Source organism: Cnephaeus nilssonii (assembly GCF_951640355.1).
Source record: "Cnephaeus nilssonii genome assembly, chromosome: 12".
NCBI classification, from domain to species: Eukaryota; Metazoa; Chordata; class Mammalia; order Chiroptera; family Vespertilionidae; genus Cnephaeus; species Cnephaeus nilssonii.
The window spans coordinates 8,417,212-8,439,361 of record NC_137083.1 but is presented as its reverse complement, the minus strand read 5'-3'; the positions used below and the strand labels follow the sequence as shown (position 1 = coordinate 8,439,361).

The window sequence follows — 22,150 nt, the reverse complement described above, 5'->3', positions numbered from 1 at the left end:
TCTCTCCTCCCCGGGCATCCCTGCACCTCGCCGGTCACCCCTCTCTGGAAGCCCTACGTTTCCTGGCATCATCTCCTTCGCCTCCGCCACTTTGGACCAGGTCCCCGCGTGCGTCGGCCACCTTCCCTCCCGAGGACCCCCGTCCTTCCCTCCTCTCGGGCGACCCCCTCGGTCCCCGTGGACGTTCTGCGCCCCCTCCGCCCGCGATCTGGTCCCCTTTCCCAGTCCTTGCTGCTGCCCGCGCCTCCTCTCTCCGGCGGGGCTGGGGTCTGGGACCCTTGGGGTCCCCCTCCGGTCCTGGCTCAGGATCCTCAACGCCAGCTTTCCAATCTCGGCTGCGTTCTTTGTGCAGCCCGGGTGGCGAGCTGCCGGTTCTGTCTCCTTAGGGCTGGACTCAGTTTTTTCATCTCCAGCATGCTTCGAAGAGTGTATCCTCCTGGACATCTTCCTGCGTTCATTGCTTAGCCGAATGACAGGCTGAGAAGATTAAAAAAAAAAAGAAGAAGAAAGAAAAGTTGAAACGTGGGTGTGGGGAGGTGTTGAATTCTAATAACGATGCGAGTTCTTCGTCCTCCACTTTCCTGTCATCTTTGCTGGGTTCCGAAAAGGCCATTTGGGATGAGCGAGCCCCTTCAGATCGTGAACCCGGGAAACTGTACATGTTGCTGGGTTCCTGGGCGAAGCCAGCCCTCCGAATGGAACATTTTGAAACTTGATTTTGCCAGCGGGAGGGAGGTTTCCTGCGCCGGAGGACTTGGCGGTTTGTACAGGCCTGCTTCTCCTAGGGCGGTGCATGGGTGTTAGAGCTTGGGGAAGACAAGGAAAAGGCTGTTTCAGATGGATTCTCACAGCCAGGCAGGTAGAGCCCAACGCTTGGGATCGATGACCTTGTAGTCAACAACAGACGGGTTTCTCCTGCACGAGCGGCGCCTGATGCAATAACTTGTCTTAGCTGGGAGGGTGGCACCCTCCCTCGGAAATAATTCATTGGGGGCAGATCTGCTACAAATTCAGCAAATCCTTCCACTTGGCGATCTCTGCTTCTTGCCAGTAGGAGCCTGACTCCTTCAGTAGTGTTTTATTCTGCAATTTCACTATGGGCTTAATTTTTTTTCTCCTTTATTATTGGTATCAGGATGCTTATTTTCCATCTCCCTACACCCACTCTCCCCAAATCATATTAGGTGTGGTTCCTTTGTCGTTCCTGTAACTCAATTTTCGTTTCATATCCTTCACTGTGGAAGGGAGAATGCATCTAAATTTAAAAAAAAAAAAAACACGTTCCCAAACCCCTCCCTCTGCCACGTTAGCCTGGAACTGCAGTGCAAATTATCTGTCTGCAGCGAGGCCGTGGAAGCAGTTAAGTGCACTTTGATGGGCTCCCATGCCATTACTGTATTGCATCTTGTTTATGCTGGCTTGGTTCATTTTTTTTGTTTAAGATATTTTTTTGAATATGTAAGTTAGTTTGTGTAAGTTAGGTTAGATTCTTTATCTAGTTTTCCAGGACCACACATAGGAGTTAACTACCTGAAACTTTGAATCACACTGATTCCAGTGTCGATTGGAAGGGGATTTAAGGATCATCTACTCACCGCCCCCCCCCCCTTTTTTTTTTTGCTTATGAGGCAATGAGGCACACATCACATCTCTATATTTTACCTTGTGGAGTTTGTGCAATTGGAGACATCCTTGGGGATTTTAAGGTGCTTAACAGCTAGTCGTGTTAGTGGGATGTGTTTTGTATAATTACGTGTTTCATATAAACTTGCAAATCTGCTAGGCTATGTGGATGGAAGCTGTTGCTTTTTGGAGGTTAGGTTTGTTTGACCGAAATGCATGTTCCTGTGGCATATTCTTAGTTGCTTATTGGAGAATTAGTTATGGAACTCCTAAGAGGGTTTCAGAACACCAAGAAAAATGCATTTTTTTTTTTTTTTGGATGAAAGGTGCCCTAGGACTATTGAGTTTTTTTTAAATGAGGAGTTAACATAGGGTGGCCTAGTCTTTATTTTGCCAAATAAGGACATTAAGAAAACTAATGCAATCACCAGACTGCCACCTGAATTTTGCTTTCTTTTCATAAAAGAAAGGGTATTTTAATACAAAAAAGACAAGCCATAGCTCATCATTTATATTTAGTAGGTTTAACTTTGAAAAATATCTAATACATTTTTTTTTTTTTACCATGTATTATGAAAACTCTGTCCTGGAGTGTCTTGTTTGGGATCGGAATAGATGTGTGAATAACATTACCTGTGTTTCAGTGTTTCCTATTTTTCTTTTACTGTAATTGGGATGACAGCTAAAATCCAGATCTTAGCAGTAGTAAGGAGACTTAGGAAGAAGAGCCCCCAGCCTTTCTCTGCTTTGATTTTCTGAGCTACGTGTGCCCATTAAAGCTCTTGCGTGAGCCGCAGAGGGCACATGAAGTTAATGACATCGTTGTCAATAGCTGGAGAACATTTGGAAATCTGAGACAAACTCATTAATCATAACAAGAACCCTCATGTGTAAAACCAAACACCTTACAAAGGTGAGGTTTTTATTGTTGATTTTTCTTGGCCAGCTGAATATGCATCATGATATATTGATCCTGTGGAATGATTTCTCATCTAATAACTACTTTGCTTTATAATCACAGGCTGTTATTTCAAATATATGTCTTCAGGTAAGAATTTACCCAGGAACTAAGCTTTTACTTGATGTTTCTTAAGGGTGATGTAGATGACTTTTCACATCAGTTTCATTCAACAACAACAACAACAACAACAACAACAACACACACACACACACAGTTGGGTTGGGAAGACAAGAGAAGAAAAATAATTAGAAATTAGGAATCCTTAAGTACTTTCATCCATGTTTAGATCACATCCAATTCTTTTGTTTTCGGGGTTGGATCATTATAAATCATGATTTTAAAAGTGATTCAGGGAAATCGATTTTAAATATTCCTGCCTTTACCTTCACTTGTGGTGGTCCTTTGGCGTGCCCTCTCCTCAGCCATGAGGCTCCAAAAGAAAAAGTAGGCGGAATGTGTGGGAGCGGCAGTACTTGACACAGAGTGGGAGACACTCAGAAGAACTGCTTGCCTGCACCTTTACCAAGTTCAAGACATCCAGGGAGAATCACTACTTCCCGACCTCTTTTCAGAACAAAGGTTCTCACACGTCCTTATCCCCATCCAAAAGCACTGTTAGTGAGCATTTATGAGACAGCTACTCTGACAAGTAGAGGAAGGAAAAAGGACACTGAATAAAGAGTAAATTAATAATATTTGCTGAATTTTAAGTGCTTGGCACTGTGCTAGGTTTAGGTTGTGATATCAGTCAACAAATATTTTTTTTAAGATATATTTTATTGATTTTTTTTACAGAGAGGAAGGGAGAGGGATAGAGAGTCAGAAACATTAATGAGAGAGAAACATCTGTCAGCTGCCTCTTGCACACCCCCCACTGGGGATGTGCCTGCAACCAAGGTACATGCCCTTGACCGGAATCGAACCTGGGACCCTTCAGTCCACAGGCCGACACTCTATCCACTGAGCCAAACCGGTTAGGGCAACAAATATTTTGAGGGCCAGAATTGATGTGCCAAAATTCCTCTCTTAAGACGGGACAGATAAAATGCATGCACATAAGTAAGCCACTGCATTGATAGGGTGACTTCAGATACTGTAAGTGTAATGAAGAAACTGAAATAACGAGAGAAGATGGCTAGAGAGGTCAGGATGGAGCTAGTTCAATGGCTCTGAACTCTGAGCCCCAGTGCCCCCTTTTACACCAGATACTTTGGAATTCCATTACTATCCTGCAGTGACGAAGACAGTCATTTTTTGTAAGTAGAGAAGAGAGAGATTCAAGGAGAGAGTGGTCTCTTTTTTGGTTCTTCTGTGTTCTCTATACTAATCTTGCTCTTTCCTTCTTTTTATCAATGCCTTTCTCTCTTCCCTCTCCATCTGTTCCCCTCCCCGCCTCTAAAACAGTAGTAATAACCACTTTAAACCCTGTGTACTTGTTTGTATATTCTGCTGGGCTATAAATGCTGAGGGCAGAGACTTTCAATGATTCTTAATGGCCTCTCATATACTAGACATTTGAATGGCCTTATTCTTATACAGATACTTTTAAAAGGCGTGCTCAAAAACACATTCCTAACTTTTCTTGACTTCTGAAACCAATCCTGAATGTAAATTCTCTCTGTTGGCTAGGGAGATCTTGTGCGAAAACTGAAAGAAGATAAAGCACCCCAAGTCGATGTAGACAAAGCGGTAGCTGAGCTCAAAGCCCGGAAGAGGGTTCTGGAAGCAAAGGTAAGCCATGAGACTTTAAAACAGGAATGTAAGTAGGTATAGGATTGTTCATCTTTATTTTTTTATTATTATTTTTAAAAATATATTTTACTGATTTTTTACAGAGAGGAAGGGAGAGGGAGAGAGAGTTAGAAACATCGATGAGAGAGAAACATCAATCAGCTGCCTCCTGTACACCCCCCGCCCCCCCGGGGATGTGCCCGCAACCAAGGTTTATGCCGTTGACCGGAATCGAACCTGGGACCCTTGAGTCTGCAGGCCGACGCTCTATCCACTGAGCCAAACCGGTTAGGGCTGTTCATCTTTATTTAATCTCTGTGGGTAGGAAAGACCTAGAAAAGTTTCATAGCAAGTCCCATTTGCTTTATCTCTATTTACCCGGATGCCTTCCTCTCCTCTACCCCGCCTCATTTTTTCAGGGTGCAACTCAAAATCTCACCTTGTCTTTGAAGCCCTCTGACCCCTGACCTACTCCTCCGCCCATCTCCTAGACTCAACATGCCCAATGAATTTCCCTGGAAGGCATAGTGCTTCTCTTCCTCATGGGATCTCCCATGCCTGGGAAGAATGGTTTTGTGTTGGCATTTCTGTTTTTTCTTTTAAGGAAAGGGTCTCTCCATCTGATACCTGCTCCTAAATCTTTCAAACGACAAATCTCCCATCACCAAACAGAAGTAGTGTGGCGTTAGAAGTCACTATTTTGCTACTGTGATCCACTACAAATTTAGATATTATTTATCAGTATCTGCTCCTAAGTAAGCTTAGTCTTGTAATCTTGGAAATGATCACATATTTTCCTAAATAAGTAAAGATATCTATCCTGTAACGCAAAGGGGCGGGGAGGAACCCCAAGGTTTCTTATTTTTTAAGGGTATCAAAATCTTGTCTGATGAATTTTATATTGAATTTTGCTGAGGAGTAAACTAAATTCACATGTGTAAATTCATATTACTACGCATCCCTCTGTCTAATCACGTTTTCCATTAAAATCCCTGTAGGAGCTGGCATTACAGCCCAAAGATGACATTGTAGACAGAGCAAAAATGGAAGATACCCTGAAGAGGAGGTTTTTCTACGATCAAGCTTTTGCTATTTATGGAGGTAGGGGGTTAGCGTTGGAAAGAACAGTGTGCTGTTCGTGGCTTTAATACTGTTCTTAAATAAAAACTGGACACCTGCTTGTGCCAATGGACACCTGCTTGTCTGAGGTCACCTAAAGCAAAGGATAGATGTTTTGCTTTTGTTTGTTTAGCGTAAACCATTTGATGTAAAATCTGTTTTTATTTCCCTCTGCCCTACTTATTCTTGAAGACTCGATTCAAGTTTGGCTAAACAGATCTCTAAATGTTTAACTTCGTGAGGTTTATATAGTGGCTCAAATTCCCAAGAACAAATGAGAGAATTGGGTGCTAACATTACTATTATCAGTTGAAACAAGAACTTATTGTCTAATTTCTGTGGCAGAAAACTATAATTTTTTTTCATTCTGTTCTTGTATGTGGACGAATTTCTTTTGCTTTCAGTTTTGTTTTTTTGTTGTTGTTTTTTTTTTGCTAATTCTACTTGAAATCCTTAATATGGAAAAAGTAAACGAGTAGGAGCTTTTTAATTTTACCTCTGTCAGCTAGTGGAGGGAAGGCTCTTGGTATGAGGGATTCGAATGTTGACTTGAACATACTTCTAGGGAGTATGTGAAGGCTTACAGGTATCCATGTCCCATGTCTCCTTGCCTTCATTTGTTCAGTGACAGGGCCAAGTACATGTTTCCCTTGTTCACTTTTAACAGGTGTTAGTGGCCTGTACGACTTTGGGCCAGTTGGCTGTGCTTTGAAGAACAACATTATTCAGACCTGGAGGCAGCACTTTATCCAAGAGGAACAGATCCTAGAAATCGACTGCACCATGCTCACCCCTGAGCCAGTTTTAAAGTAAGATTTATAGTTTGAGAGCTGAGATTCTTTAATATGCACATTTAAGAACTTTTTCTGATTATAAAAAGCTACCCATGTTCATTATAAAAATCTAGGGGAAAAAACCCCCAGAAAATATTCACCTACTATTCACAGATAGTCATGTTAAGGTCATTGTAGTTATCCTTCCTGTCTTTTTTCTCTTAAGTCTTTATATGTGTATCCATGTTGGTCGCACACTGCTGTTTTTATGTAACATAGGTGAACATCGACTTCTGTCCTTAGTTTTCTAAAGCATTTTTAATAACAGCATAGTATCCTGTTTTATGGGTGTGCCGTGCTTTATTTAGCTAGTCCACATTGTAGGCAATTAAGTAGTTTCTAATTTTTTACTGTATTAAACATGCCGATAGATGAATTTTTGTGTATATCGCTGATTATTTCCTTAGTATAAATTCTTAGAAATTCTGGGCAAAGGTGTAAATACATTTTTAATAAAAAACTACTATTTGTATTGAAGTTTCAGTGCAGACATTTAGATTATTCCTACCAGTATTGTTGAAAGCTGAGCAGGATGTTTTGAATGTAAAACTGAAAGAGGAATTTTTACCATTTTGTATATCACTTCATTTAATGTTGCCTGGTAAAGAGTTAATTTTTGCAATTTGCATCCCTTAGTCTTTTTATTTTTTTAATTTATCTTTATTGTTGAAAGATTACAGATGTCCCCTTTTCCCCCCATTGACATCCCTCCTCCCACTTCTGACCTCTGCTTTCTCTTAATAATATCAGCCAGTTAAGACTAGATGATGGATCTGAAAGATCAGAAGAACCTGTTCTTGAGCTACTTGCTCCACTAATGGTAACCGTGTAGAGATAATACCCTGTCCATGCAGATTTCAGGGGCAGAGAACCAAGGTTCATTATCTATAACTAGAGAACCAGCGCACAAAATCGGTGCACTGGTAGGGTCCCTAGTGGCTGCCTGCTGCTGGCCAGGTACCCCCTCCCTTCCCCCGGCCGGCCCCGCCCCTTGGTCAAACTCCCAGACAAACTCCAGGTTGAGGGGACCATTTGCATACTACGCTTTTATTATATAGGATGAGGTAAGAGTTCTTGGCTAGCCACGTTTGCCATGGTTTGGCCTTTGCTTGTATTACTACTAATAATAGGATAGGTGTGGGTTAATTGATTCTGCAAAGTAGCACAGACTCTCTGACGACTTGAGAAAAAGTGTAATCTAGGTCATGTCTTTTTTCCTACCGGAAGGAAGAGTTTTCTCTGGCATACATTATCATCTACCATGGATGCATCACTATAGATGTGGGAGCTCCCATCTTTCAGATTCACAGATACAGACTATGGATAAACGTATAGAAGGGGGATTGTCTTATAAGGTAAAAGCTATGTGTTAATTTGTATGAAAATGACAAACTGGCTTGGCATTTGTTACTGTAGGACTTCGGGCCATGTAGACAAATTTGCGGACTTCATGGTGAAAGATGTAAAAAATGGAGAGTGTTTTCGTGCTGACCATCTATTAAAAGGTATGGTTCTTCATCGCAAGTAAGATTGATCAAAACAAAGGGTTTAGATGAAACCTTTCTCAATGTTTTTCTATTAAAATTTTGGGTGGTGCATAATATACAAAGGCTAAAGTACACGGATCTTAAGTATACAGATAAAATCCCTTACTTTAAAAAAATGTATACAGATAATTAGAAATTCTCTTAAGTCAGCAGAAGGGTCAAGCCAGTATCATGACTGCCTGTTAAATCAACCAAGGGATTCATATCAATTAGGACCATTATCCTTGGATACATTCTTTTTACCTATCCAGCATTGAAACTCAAAAATACACTGTTCCCAAAAATAGAAGAAGAAAAAAATACACTGCCCCTTTCCCCATTGATTGAAGTTGACATGTATCACATGTCTTGTAGCTCATTTACAGAAATTGATGTCTGATAAGAAGTGTTCTGCTGAGAAGAAGTCAGAGATGGAAAGTGTCTTGGCTCAGGTGAGTTCTTGAGAGACGCTAGCACAGCACCTCAGGTAGGTGCTGTCTTTCCCCGGCGTTTGATGACTGCTGAATTCCACGTGGTGCTGACCCTGGCCGAGGGGGTCAACAAGCCAAGTTTACCTGTCTCTCATAGCATCTCCAATTACATTTTTATTTTCTCCTCTCTACCTTTTGTGGCTAACCCTTTATTTTAGCCAAAACCAGCGAGTTTGTTTAAATAGGCATAAAATTTGTTCTCTCTCCTTGAACCCCGTTTTCTGGGTTTAATAGAAAAAACCGGAGGAGGGCTGAAGGATGAACAGAGTTCAGCGGAGATGTGGAGATTTGGGGGCAGGTATCTTTGTGAGAACTCTCTTGTCAGCCACTCGATCTGCTTCTGGTTGCCCTGTTATATAATTCTTAGGATCTGATGGGTCGGCCTCCAGTACAGTTTTAAAATTTCTATTTAAACTGACTGATTTTAGGGGAGACAGAAGAGACTATCGAGGTAATCTATTCTGACTTTTCCCAAGTGGGGGAATACCTTCCATAACAGAAGTAGTTCTTACCCTTTGTGTGGGTCACAGATCACTTGAGAACATAACCCTTTCCTTTTTCTCATGGGAGTTTACTGGGTATTTTCCCACTGTTGTTCTAACTGTTTTAACAAGCTAATTTTTCTCTATGCTATCTAGCTTTCCAACATTAGCTGAGAAATTTTCTCCTTCATTTAAATTGAAAATCTTTTTAATCTGGCCATTTATTTTAGGTCCTCATGAAGTATATCTTATTCCTTGCTTGAAGCTCATTGTCAGTTCTTGTATTCTGACATTGTTATAGCTACACATTTATTTCTTATTTCCTTTTTTCCCCTCAAAGGCATGAACTTTATTATTCTTATTCTTATTAGGAAAAAGATATGAAACGCATGTCTTATTACCCCTAAATTACTGTTTCCTATTCTGAATGCTAGAGTTACTAAGGTTTTGTGTGTATGTCTTTGATCATAACAGTTTCATTTATTTCCAAGTAACTTAACAGAGGCAGGAAGTAATTAGTTGATTTGTTAAGTCATATTTTATAGTTTGAGCACTGACTTCCTGTTTCTTCCCAGATCCACGTTCTAGGAGAGCAGTGTGTTTTCTGATTTGTCATGTCAGATACATATACAGCTGCCAGTGTAATTTTCAGTGAGAAGCTGGGGACCCGTGGGAAGTGGCCGAGTCCTTACATGTGGCCCTGAAGGCCCATCCTTTGCGTGAGCACATCTTAGTGCCTCTGACTCCTTTTCAGCTTTGCAAAGCATGACAGTTTCTTTAAAAGGCACTGGCTTACCTGTGCTGGAAGGAAGAGCTCTATTCCTGTTACGTGGATTCAGCAACCAGATTTAATTCTCTTATTTCTCCTCTCTGTCCATTTTTGCTGACCCAAAAAAATGAACCTCACTGGTGAATGTTGAGTTTTAGATCCTTCCCAGAAAGATACTTCATTTTCCTGTTGGTAAATGAAATCTGTGTAAACTGGTTATGGTTTTATGTGGATATCTGGAGGTTATTTAGGATGAATTTTAATGGTGGATGAGGTTTAATATATAATACTTTATCTTATGCCTTGGTTTTTTCTCAGTCTTTTATACTAAATTTTTTTTTTTTTTTTTTTTTTTTGCATGTTCTTTAGCTTGATAACTATGGACAGCAAGAGCTTGGGGATCTTTTTGTGAACTATAATGTAAAATCCCCCATTACTGGAAATGATCTCTCCCCTCCAGTAGCTTTTAACTTAATGTTCAAAACCTACATTGGGCCTGGAGGAAACATGCCTGGGTATGTATCATTTATTGTTTATGTGTCAAAGTTATTAACATTGCTTGTCATAAAAGGTAAATATCAATATTAGCCATGAGGGGAAAATGATGAAAAGTGATATATAAAAAGTGCAGGTAAATATATTAAGGAAAAATTATGACAGATAAATTTGATTTCTTCTAGTTCTTTAGTATATATGTTGATTTTTTTGGCCCAGAAAATAAACATAAAAGGTATGATCATTATACCTTCTAGTTATACTGCATAGTATAGGAAAGACAGTTGAAGAATGATTTGAAAGTCATTGAACTTATTGCTAAAGGAGATGAGAAACCATTCAGTCCAGATCAGCACTGTCCAGCAGACCGCCTGCATGATGGGAATGTTTGTAATCTGTGCTGCCCAGTATGGTGGTCATGTGGGGCTGATGGGCACTTAATTGGGCTAGTGCTTCTGAGGAAAGAAATTTTAAGATTTATTTAATTTTAATTAATGTAAATTTAAATAGAGATGACTAGTGGCCTACTACATCGGACAGCACAAGTTTAGCTTTGATTTGAAAGACTTGATTTTCACAGAGTAGAGAAAACCTGGACCATTTATAGTATGACCCAGAGATTGACTCTGTATTTTCAGATTCCTTGTCCATTTCCATTTCATTGCTCCAGATATTTTCCTTATGGTCTCATTTTATTATATTTCATTTTATTTATTTATTTATTTATTTAATGGTCTCATTTTAAAGGGCAAGAGAAGGTTAGGTTTTTGCAAGATGAAGTTAAATAGATCATGTTTTCTAGAGTAGAAACTAAAGAGTAATAAAAATTAATTGCGACAGAATGTTACTAGAATTACTTTACTGAGACACAGGGTTGACTTGGGATATTTGTGGAAAGAGGCCAGAGGTAAGCCTTTCATTTTGGCAATACATACACAGAGTCATAAAACGGGCCATATCCTCTGATCTGTCGTCCCACTCCTAGGAATTTATCTAAGAAAGTAACTCAAAAGGAAAGGAAGTGATACTTGTCAAGGGTGTATAAATTAAAAGTACAACTAACCTACTTATCCTATAATTTGAGGATGGTGAAATAAATGACACAAAGTAGAACATTTCAGTAGAATACTCTGTAGCTGTTGAATATGAGAAGTTTTCAGTTATTTAGAAACGGGAGAAGTATAAAATAAATGAAAGAATGCATAATTTTTTACATCCTACTTAAAAACATGCACATAACTGTAGCTGTACTTCTGTTTGGGTGAAATGTGGAAAGGAGGACACAAATCAAAAGCGTGGGGTGTGTGAGAGATGAGGGTAGAATTTTATTATTTTTGTCTTCATTGTAAAGTTGTTTCCATAAAATATGCATTGTGAAGTAGGCTGTTGAGAATGCTCTCTGAGTTGTTTTGCACAGAATATTCTCTGTGAAATTCAGAAGAGGGACAGGGGATATTTGCTTGGCTCTATCTTTAGCATATGGAGAAACGTTAGAAGCCTCTGGCTGAAAACCTAAAGTACCACAAAGAAGAACATGACATGAGAAACCTCGAAAGTTTCCTGGCTCGGTGTGATGCTGTGATGAGTGAGCTCTAGTGTTGAAGGGTAGCCCACAGGGGCTTGTTTTTCGTCCCACGGTTACGCTTTCATATGTGGGTGTACTGAGGCCTGGGTCTGGTTTTCAGAAGGGTCTGAAATTGTCATCTGTCTCCATGAAAATGATTAGTCAGGAAGAATGGCAGATGTTTTAGGAACACTATGAGAGAGGTGGTATTTGATTCACTGGAGTAGTTAAATAAAATGGCATTTCTAGCAGTAGTATTGCCATACCAGTTACCTAATACATTCTCTCATACTTGCTTGGTAACGTTTGCCACCAAGGAAAAGATCTATTTCTAAAACTTTGTTTTAGGGCTCACACAGCTTTGTGTTCAAATAGTATACTTAGGACTTTTAGGACTTGCATCTAGAATTTCAGATTTGTTGGAAAACTTAATTTCTTTATAACCGACTGATTGATTTAAATGTACAGGTACTTGAGACCAGAAACGGCACAGGGGATTTTCCTGAATTTCAAACGACTTTTGGAATTCAACCAAGGAAAGTTGCCGTTTGCTGCTGCCCAGATTGGAAATTCTTTTAGAAATGAGATCTCCCCTCGGTCTGGACTGATCAGAGTCAGGTACTGCCCACATTGTTCTTCCGGTAAAATTAGTAAGTGACCTTGGCATTGAATTGGACATGAAAACTTGCTATTCTGTTTCATTCTTTGATGATTATGTAATTATTTTTATGCTACAAAAAAGCATGTTTTACATTTGTATCTCCAGATGTAATCTCTGGGATGACTGGCAGCTGTGAGTGAACTTGAAGCGAAAGGCAGGGAGGGTGAAGAACTTAAGTGTCTTGCCTGCTCCAAAATGACCTTTTCCCCTTGTTCATCATGTACTTGTGATTTTTTTAAAAGATTAAAAAAGATTTTTTAAAATTGATTTCAGAGAGAGGAAGGGAGTGGGAGAAAGGGATAGAAACATCAGTGATGAGAGAGAATCGTTGATTGGCTGCCTCCTGCCCACCCCCTACTGGGGATTGAGCCAGAAATCGGGCATGTAACCTGACCAGGAATCGAACAGTGACCTCCTGGTTCATGGGTCAACGCTCAACTACTGAGCCACACCGGCCGGGACATCACGTGGTTTGAGGATGGCAAGACGTTGATTATCTAACCCAGTGGTCGGCAAACTGCGGCTTGTGAGCCACATGCAGCTCTTTGGCCCCTTGAGTGTGGCTCTTCCACAAAATACCACGGCCTGGGCGAGTCTGTTTTGAAGAAGTGGCGTTAGAAGAAGTTTAAGTTTACAAAATTTGGCTCAAAAGAAATTTCAATCGTTGTACTGTTGATATTTGGCTCTGCTGACTAATGAGTTTGCCGACCACTGATCTAACCCAAACATTTTCTGGTGGTGGTGATGCAAATACGAGTAGGGTGAGGTAGGGATGGGGTGATGGTTATGACAGGAAGATCATTCCAGGGCAGCATTGCGGGGTTAGGAGTGTTTCAGTAACCAGCTGGTGTTCTCCAGATATTTGGGGGGTGGGGGGGGGGCCTATCTGACGAGAGGCCAGCTAGCAAGTTGACTACTATCCGCTCTTGTTTAGACATCCACTGGGCTCTATTCTAATGACCTCCCTTCGTCAGAAGTGTCCAGGAATGTGTAGGAAGGCGTGCGGGCACTATTTAGTTACATTTTCTTTTGGAAACTTAGTATGACGTATCTGTTTATGACTTAAGCTTTTTGTGATTTTTATGTATTTCCTCACTGATGTCGTCGCTCAGGGCAATAAATTCCGTCTAAAAAATAGGATATGTAGGTAAACCCAACTTTCTTGGCTCTCTGCAGTCCCACTGCCCCACCCATTTCCGCTCTTCTTTTCTTCCTTGCTATAATTACAGACTTCAGTCACAGCATATCCCAGCCACAGACTCTCCATCAAAGCACCCCAGCCATCTGCCTGCTCTCATTAGTCCCCCTGACTCCCTCTGAGGAAATGGCCTGTGTCTGACCACACTTACCTTCAGGCCTATGAGCCCTTAGCCTTAGAAACTAGAAAGGGGAGACTTCCTGGAGGAAGAGCCTGCCCAGAGTAACAGTGACTCCAGTTGGGACCTGAATGTATTTTAGTTTCCACGGCCCCAGGTACATTCTCTGAACTCGGACAGGAGGCAGCTGGTAAAATCAGCGTTAGTGTTGATGTCCGCCTCCCGTCTGTGAGTGGGATGATTTGACAGCACAGATGCAAAGACTTTGGCAGCAGATTGTTTTGGGAATCTGGGCAAGGCCCTTATTTTGATCTGCCCTGCATTTTAGATGTTCTGTTTCTCAGCCCAGTTTTAAGCTCTGTGAGGGTCAGACACTGTGCTTCTCTCTCTTATATTTCTGTGCACACAGACGGTATTTCGTAGTTGTTGAAAGACAATCTAGATATAGGTGCTGCGTGACTAAATAAGAGATACCATTAAATTTAAAAATTAAAGTTCTTTTGCAGTGCATTTCATATGTTTTTAGACCCATTTAAGCAATTCTTCATTACTTCTAAAACATCTGAGATAATCATGAAAGTGCATAAGTAAATGTGTGTGTTTTAAAGAAGAAAGATTTGATTTTACCCATAAAATTACCTTAAAACACTTTTCCCTCCAGTAGTTACTAAATTGGCATTCAGAGGAATCTCTCTGGAAAACCATTACCATGTGCATATTTATTTCATCATGAAGCAATTAGCTTGATGTTAGCTTGTTCAACTCAAGCCTTATGTCATCTGCCTTGAATAACACTGTTTAAGAAGCTGTTACTCCAAAGAAACCAGCTGTATGGTGCCATTATCAGTCACTTACTTATTCAGAGCAATAAAAAAGAAGAAATCAAACTATTCCAAAAGCTAAAGAACAATTTAAATTCACTATTAATTTCCCATTATTTGAAAAGTAAATATTGGGAGCTTATAAATATCAGACTTGCTAATGCTTTAAGGAAAACTTTTATTTGGAAGTCAGTTCCGTATTTCACTTCTTTTTGTGTCTGATTTTTGCTTAAATTTTCCTAATTTTAACTATTGATCTGTTCGTTAAAAATTATTTTTCATTAAAAGTAATAATCTTTTGTTGTTGTGTCTAGTGTCAAAGGAAAAACAGAAATAGATAGTACTTAGAGTGGTAAAAACAAGATTTTATTCAGGACTCTTGCAATAGGGAAAGAGAGACCTCAGTATAGAACAGGGCTCAATTCTGAGTACAGCAGTTTCCCAATATTATCCACAGGGGATACGTCCCCAGACCGCTGGTGAATGCCTGAAACTAGATAGCACTGAACCCTATATACACTATGTACATACTTACCTATGATAAGTTTATGGATTAGTCAAAGTCAGAGATTAACAACAGCTCATATAGAACAATTATAACATATCTATCTACATAGTAGAGGAATATGCTAATTAGCTGGGACGCCGTAATGGTCACGACCACTTAGCAGGGGACGGGGTCAGGGCCACAGCAGCTGGGGGACAGGAGCCTGTGGTGCCTCCTTTGGAGTTGGGTAAATGGCAGACTGGCTCTGATCCTCCTCCAATAGCCCTCTCCAGCGGGCATGGGGTTGCTGAGCTCAGCGTCTGCGCCATGGCTGTGCTGCGGCACAGAAGGGGCCTCTGGCCGAAACCGGTTTGGCTCAGTGGATAGAGCGTCGGCCTGCGGACTGAAAGGTCCCAGGTTCGATTCCGGTCAAGGGCATGTATCTTGGTTACGGGCACATCCCCAGTAGGGGGTGTGCAGGAGGCAGCTGATCGATGTTTCTCTCTCATCGATGTTTCTAACTCTCTATCCCTCTCTCTTCCTCTCTGTGAAAAGTCAATAAAATATATTATAAAAAAAAAAAAGAAGGGGCCTCTGGGGCAGCGAGCTCACATCCCGCCGCAAACCATCAAGAGCGGGGGAGCTGGGTGCCTGTCCGCCGGAGGCTTCCGAAAGGCCTGGTGCACCAGCGGACAGGCACCCAGCTCCCCCGCGATCGAAAGCGAAAGCGTGTAGGGGACCCTACACGTGCATGATTCAGTCATGCACTGGCCTCTAGAAAATGAGGGCTTCCTCCTGCCAGGCGTCCTCGTGGAAGTGACATCGTCTTTAAACCCTGCGTGGCAATCCCTGACGCACCGCCGTGATGCCCAAGGAAGACAGGGCGACCTGGAAGTCCAACTACTTCCTTAAGATCATCCAACTTCTGGATGATTATCCAAAATGCTTCATTGTGGGAGCAGACAATGTAGGTCCCAAGCAGATGCAGCAGATCTGCATGTCCCTCCGCCGGAAGGCTGTGGTGCTGATGGGCAAGAACACCATGATGGACGAGGACATCTGGAAAACAACCCAGCGCTGGAGAAACTGCTGCCTCACATCCGGGGGAATGTGGGCTTTGTGTTCACCAAGGAGGACCTCACTGAGATCAGGGACATGCTGCTGGCCAATAAGGTGCCAGCTGCGGCCCGTGCTGGTGCCATTGCCCCGTGTGAAGTCACGGTGCCAGCCCAGAACACTGGTCTGGGGCCAGAGAAGACCTCCTTCTTCCAGGCTTTCGGCATCACCACTAACATCTCCGGGGGCACCACTGAAATCCTGAGTGAGGTGCAGCTGATTGAGATGGGAGACAAGGTGGGAGCCAGTGTGGCAACACTGCCGAACCTGCTGAACAGATATCTCCCCCTTCTCCTGTGGGCTGGTCATCAGCAGGTGTTGGACAAGGGCAGCATCTACACCCGGAAGTGCTTGACATCACAGAGGAAGCTCTGCATTCCCGCTTCCTGGAGGGTGTCCGCAATGTTGCCAGCGTATGCCTGCAGATTGGGTACCCAGCTGTTGCGTCAGTACCCCATTCTATCATCAATGGGTACAAGCGAGTTCTGGCTTTGTCTGTGGAGACTGATGACACCTTCCCACGTGCTGAAAAGGTCAAGGCCTTCTTGGCTGATCCATCTGCTTTTGTGGCTGCTGCCCCTGCTGCCGCCGCCACCACTGCTGCCCCTGCTGCTGCTGCAGCCCCAGCCAAGGCTGCAGCAAAGGAAGAGTCGGAGGAGTCGGACGAGGATATGGATGTGGTCTCTTTGATTAATTACCAAAAAGCACCCAGCTCAGCCAGCTCTATTTGAGAAACAGGAAATGAAGGCTTACTTCTCTTAAGAAAAAAAAAAAAGAAAGGGAAAGGAAATGAGGGAAGAAGTGAGAAAGAAAAGGAAGGGCGAGCAACACAAAAGGAAGATTGGAAGGAACCTGTAAACCTGTTGTCACTTAAATAGGGAATATAGTCAATAGTGTTGTAATGACGGTATGATGCCAGGTGGGTACTGGAAATATCGGGGAACATTTTGTAAAGTATATGGTTGTCTAACCACTATTTTGTAACTAATATAAAACCTGAAACTAATACAAAATAATATTGAATGTAAAGAAATGAAAATAGGAGTGAAATTTTTATAAACTTCAAAGTTTAAATAAAGGCTGTAAAGGAAGGAAGGGGGAGAATACAAATAGTGTTTTTCATTTTACCACTTTATTGTCTTTTCAGTACATGAAAAAAACAGTTGTCTTTATATGGTGCTTTTATACTTTTCTAAGTCATTATCTCATTTGATGTTTAGGGCAACTTAAAGACAAGATAATTATTCCCTCCACTATTCAAAGAAAGGAAATCTTGGTGTCTGGCCCCAATGATTCAATCATCAAGCCCTTATTGTAAAGCAGGGTTAGTGAAATTTTCTGTGAAGGGTCATATCTATACTAATAAAAGCCTTTGGGGCAATCAGGCCAGCAGGGGAGGGCAGTTGGGGGCGATCAGGCCAGCAGGGGAGCAGATAGGCGTCAATCGGGCCAGCAGGGGAGCAGTTAGGGGGTGATCAGGCTGGCAAGCAGAAGTGGTTAGGGGCAATCAGGCAGGCAGGCAGGCAGGTGAGCAGTTAGGGGCCAGCGGTCCCGGATTGTGAGAGGGATGTCCGACTGCCAGTTCAGGGATCGGGCCTAAACCGGCAGTCAGACATCCCCAAGGGGTCCCAGATTGGAGATGGTGCAGGCCGGGCTGAGGGACTCCCCTCCCCCCCCCCCCATGCACGAATTTCGTGCATGGGGCCACTATTCTCTATATATAAAAGGCTAATATGCTAAGTGTCCCTCGGACCGTGCGATCCATCTCTATGACGCGCACTGACCACCAGGGGGCAGACACTCAATGCAGGAGCTGCCATGACACACACACTGGCCATTTACAAAGAAACGGCACTGTGGACCTGGCACCAACAAAGCAACACTCAGCTTCCCCCAAGAGGGACACAGGCCCTGCCACCACCCCGGTGCAACAGCCCACCAAATCGCAGCCAATGCTGCCAAGACCTCATGGCACAAAATGTGGCCCACAGCCCAGCCCAGCCCAGAAACGGTGTCTCTGGGCACCAGGTAATGATGTCACATAGCAATGCCCAACTTCCTCTCCCTAGCGACTAGCCTCCTTGGAGTTTCTTCAGCTCAGGAACACTACTTGCTTTATAGCCAGGTGCAAACATTTCACACTTTAACCAAATGTCTGTGAAGCGTTTTCACGTGCCTCATCTCATTTGCTCCTCACAGAAGTCCTGGAGTAGGTAGATAGGAGACTCGGTGGAATCCTATTTTCTTTTCCTTAGCCAAAAAACAAACATTTAGAAAGTTTAGAAACTTGACCTGACTGAAAAGAAGTAAGAAATGGTGGAATTTGAAAATGACTTCAGGTTTTCTCACTGCGCAGATTATAGTCAAACACTGCTGCAGTTAAATACTTTACCCTTTGTTCTCCCTGCGTGATCTACAATAATAATCTGCTTCATGTTGATATTTACTGCTGTGTTGCTGATAGTTACCTGAAAGAGAAGTTGGGGTGCTGGAAAAAGTTTAGCTACATCAGAAAACAGGTCTAATTAAGATGGGGATTACTAAGAGGGAACAGCAGGGGTAAGGGGATTCTGGCTAAACTGCCCTGATAGGACTCTTGCTGAAGACAGGCCAGGGCATCAGACGTTGCCTGGGGGATGGTAGAGGAGGAGGATGATCAGATAGCAAGCGGGAGTGGTTCTGATTAAACTATCTCAGCAAGATTCTTGCTAAAACTGGATTTTACAAGGAACTGCACAGATGGGCCTAGGAGAAGGTTCCAGAGTCTGACTAAAGCTTGGTGAAATAAAGCATCTTTGTCACTAGACAGAAGGAGTTAATATCTGAGAGAAGTTGGATTGTGTTTATTTATTTAAAATACTGAGTAGTAAAGTTTTCATGAGTGCAATTAAAATTAACAGCCACCTAGACAAAACTAATCGAACTTTTTCTTTTCCCAGTCCATTAGGAAACAGTTTCCTGTTTAGTGATGAGATTGCTGCAGTGTGAGGGCATATCATTGTAGAATGAAGTTGAAAATAAGGGCCTTGTTTGTTGTTTTTTATAGTTAAGCATGCAACTTTTGTCCCTTATATTTTTCTTTCAGAGAGTTCACAATGGCAGAAATCGAGCACTTTGTAGACCCCAGTGAGAAAAACCATCCCAAGTTCCAGAACGTGGCAGACCTCCACCTTTATTTGTATTCGGCAAAAGCCCAAGTGAGCGGACAGTCTGCTCGGAAAATGCGCCTTGGGGATGCTGTTGAGCAGGTAAGATTCCATAGGTAACTTAATTTGCATTATGTCTATTCAGGTTTTGTAGCACTTCGCAAATTCTGTGTACTGTATGGCAAAGCATTTTATTTTAGCAGTCACTTTATTGTCTTTATACGGTCTGATTATACACTGTTATTACAGTGGGAGGAAATTACCCGAACATGACCATTGGTGGGCCACTGGGCTAATATGAAAAAGAATGTTTAGGAGACGCCTTGGAAAAGAGATCCTGGATTGAACTGTGCCTTATCAGTCCGACTTCTAGCAATATGTGCTACTTTCGGGGAGGCATTTTGATCCACAGAGAGCAAGCCCTCTGGATTTTAAACTCTTCTCTATTACCCATAGCAGTTGGGAGAGTCTTACATATAATAGAATTTCTCTAATTATTTGTTTAGAGAAATTCATGAGTGAGAACTTTTCTAACAGTAATGGCTTCCCGATAATGGAGTGAATTGCCCCAGGGAACAATAAGGTTCCTGCCTCTGAAAATATTCAAGTAGAAGCTGGGTGATAACTTGTTGGCCATTTTGCTGAGAAGAGCCCTTCAGTGGGTAGGAGATGGGGCCAGATGACTTCTAAGATCCTTCCAGTACTAAAATGGTGAGATTACATATGCCGTATGGGGCTCACAGATTTATTTCAGTGGCTAAGAATACATTAAAATCCCCTCAACAGGTCCTATTACTTTTGTTAATTCAGAAGGAATATATTTGTCATTCCTAGGTCATTATTGTGAATGTCATTTTTAGCATTGTAGATCTAGAAGGTATAGGTATTAGGCTGAATTTTTGCTGACTCAGTGAGTATGGTAGAAAGATTGCGAATAACCCCCATTATTATCAGTTTGTTAACTTGACATTAACCCCTTTAAAAATAGCCACCTACTGGGTTTTGAGATTATTCTGAGAGCTAGGTAAATTAGCTTATCTTGTATTTCAAATATTTTTTAGTAGATCATGAACAGCTCAATGGAAAATGGTTGTTGGTTTTCCAAAGTGCTAACATGTGTTTTTTCTATCTTCTATGCTTGCTTGCATAGTTATTTACTTACTTGTTTATTCATTTATTTTAGGGTGTGATTAACAACTCAGTATTAGGCTATTTCATTGGCCGCATCTACCTCTACCTCACGAAGGTTGGAGTATCTCCAGATAAACTCCGCTTCCGGCAGCACATGGAGAACGAGATGGCCCATTATGCCTGTGACTGCTGGGACGCTGAATCCAAAACGTCCTATGTAAGTAGCGTGAGATGGTTTTTAGTATGTGATTTTCACATTGTTAATCTTAGAAGCATGGATATCAAAATCGCCTTTTGTGTGCTTTATGTCAGAAAGTGAAAGTTCCAATTGTATGCCTCTCCCCCAAAGCATTTCATGTTTCTTTTCTCAATTAGACATTTTCTGTAGTAAATCTTTTTGGCTTTGAGGATTTCTGTTGCCAGTCTTTTTTGTTGTTGGTGGTGGGTGTTCGTTTGTTTTTTAAGAACGCTTTAAAAATTTAGAAGCCATTCTCAGCCCCATGAGCCTTTTCTCTTTGTCCCATACCAGTTCCCTTTCTTACTCTGCTTTGACTCTAAGTTCAAGTTAAACCAGATGCAGATTCTTGCTGCCTCTATGTAGATACTGAATCTGGCCTGGATTTCATCTTATTTAGTATTTGTTTATTCATTCAACATTTATAATTGTTAAGAGCTCTATGACATTCTAAGGGCTTCACCTGTTATCTTATGCAATCCTCACAATAATCCGAGGGAACTGAAGTGCTGAGAAGTTAAGTAGTTTGCTCCACTCTATAGCTAGTGAGTGGTGGAACTGGGACAGGAACCAGGCTGTTTGACTCCACCCCACACTCTTAACCATTGTGCTACGTTGCTTTAATAAACCCTTCTACATTCTTGCTCATCCTCTTCTGAGTGCCACCTGAGCTGTGGCCATGCCTTTAAGGATTGGGGATCAGAAAATGTGGGCCTAATAAGTCCTGGGGATGTAAGGTACAGCATGGTGACTACAGTTCATAATACTGTAGTGCATACTTGAAATTTGTTAAGAGAGTAGATCTCAAATGTTCTCGTCACAAGAAAAAAATTCTGTAACTATTAATGGTGATGAATGTTGATTAGACTTATTGTATATACTAGAGGCCCGGTGCATGAATTCGGTAGGGTCCCTCAGCTTGCCTGAGCCCTCTTGCAATCTGGGACCCCTTGGGGGATGTCGGACCGCTGGTTTCGGCTCAATCCCTGCAGGCCAGGCCGAGGGACCCCACTGGTGCACAAATCTGTGCACCGGGCCTCTAATATGCATATAAGATCTTTGGTTAATCTCTTCCCGCCCTCCCTCCTCCCCCCTTCCCTCTGAGATTCATCAGTCTGTTCCATGTTTCCATGCCTGTGCGTTGAGCGTCTGCCCCCTGGTAGTTAGTGAGCGTCATAGCTAACAGTCTAATGATCGCTTAGGCTTTTATATATATAGATTGCAAAATGCTGATCATTTTGCAATATATAAATAGTAAATCATTACATTGTATAACTGAAACTAATATAATATTATATGTAAATTATTCCTAAATTTTAAAAAATTAAAGAAAAAATAAATTAAGAAAATTATGTTGGCCTAGTGTTTAGATTAGGCTACAGTGTTTTGTGTAAGGTCATTGGAAGACAGGACAAGCAAAACCAGAAGCTCCAAGGTAACAGAATCTAGGAGAGGGGAGAACGCCTCTGAAAACTTTAATACTTTCTTTCTGTGCCCTTCATATTTAAGTTCTTAAACTAAAAATTAGTTACTGATACTGCTCCTGCTCCATCTTCTCTTCTTCCTTCTCAGAGGCAACCACTGTCCCAAAGTTGCTTACCATTGTCAGGCATGATTTTGTAATGTTACCTCTTAGTATATAA

The 22,150-nt window shown here is 41.8% G+C and overlaps 1 protein-coding gene and 1 pseudogene across 2 annotated transcripts in view; both read left to right on the top strand.

Moving 5' to 3' along the window:
- The window catches only part of GARS1 (glycyl-tRNA synthetase 1), a 37,446-nt gene that overhangs the window by 362 nt on the left and 14,934 nt on the right, over positions 1-22,150 (top strand). Inside the window, exons 2-10 of the mRNA XM_079786575.1 lie at positions 4,214-4,315; positions 5,314-5,416; positions 6,102-6,243; positions 7,684-7,772; positions 8,169-8,245; positions 9,905-10,050; positions 12,063-12,212; positions 19,081-19,243; positions 20,325-20,489. Coding sequence (XP_079642701.1) covers positions 4,214-4,315; positions 5,314-5,416; positions 6,102-6,243; positions 7,684-7,772; positions 8,169-8,245; positions 9,905-10,050; positions 12,063-12,212; positions 19,081-19,243; positions 20,325-20,489 — 1,137 coding nt within the window. The remainder of the gene's footprint in view (positions 1-4,213; positions 4,316-5,313; positions 5,417-6,101; positions 6,244-7,683; positions 7,773-8,168; positions 8,246-9,904; positions 10,051-12,062; positions 12,213-19,080; positions 19,244-20,324; positions 20,490-22,150) is intronic.
- On the top strand, positions 15,607-17,374 carry LOC307108028 (large ribosomal subunit protein uL10-like; annotated as a pseudogene). Its single transcript has one exon. The product of its transcript is annotated as a large ribosomal subunit protein uL10-like (transcript).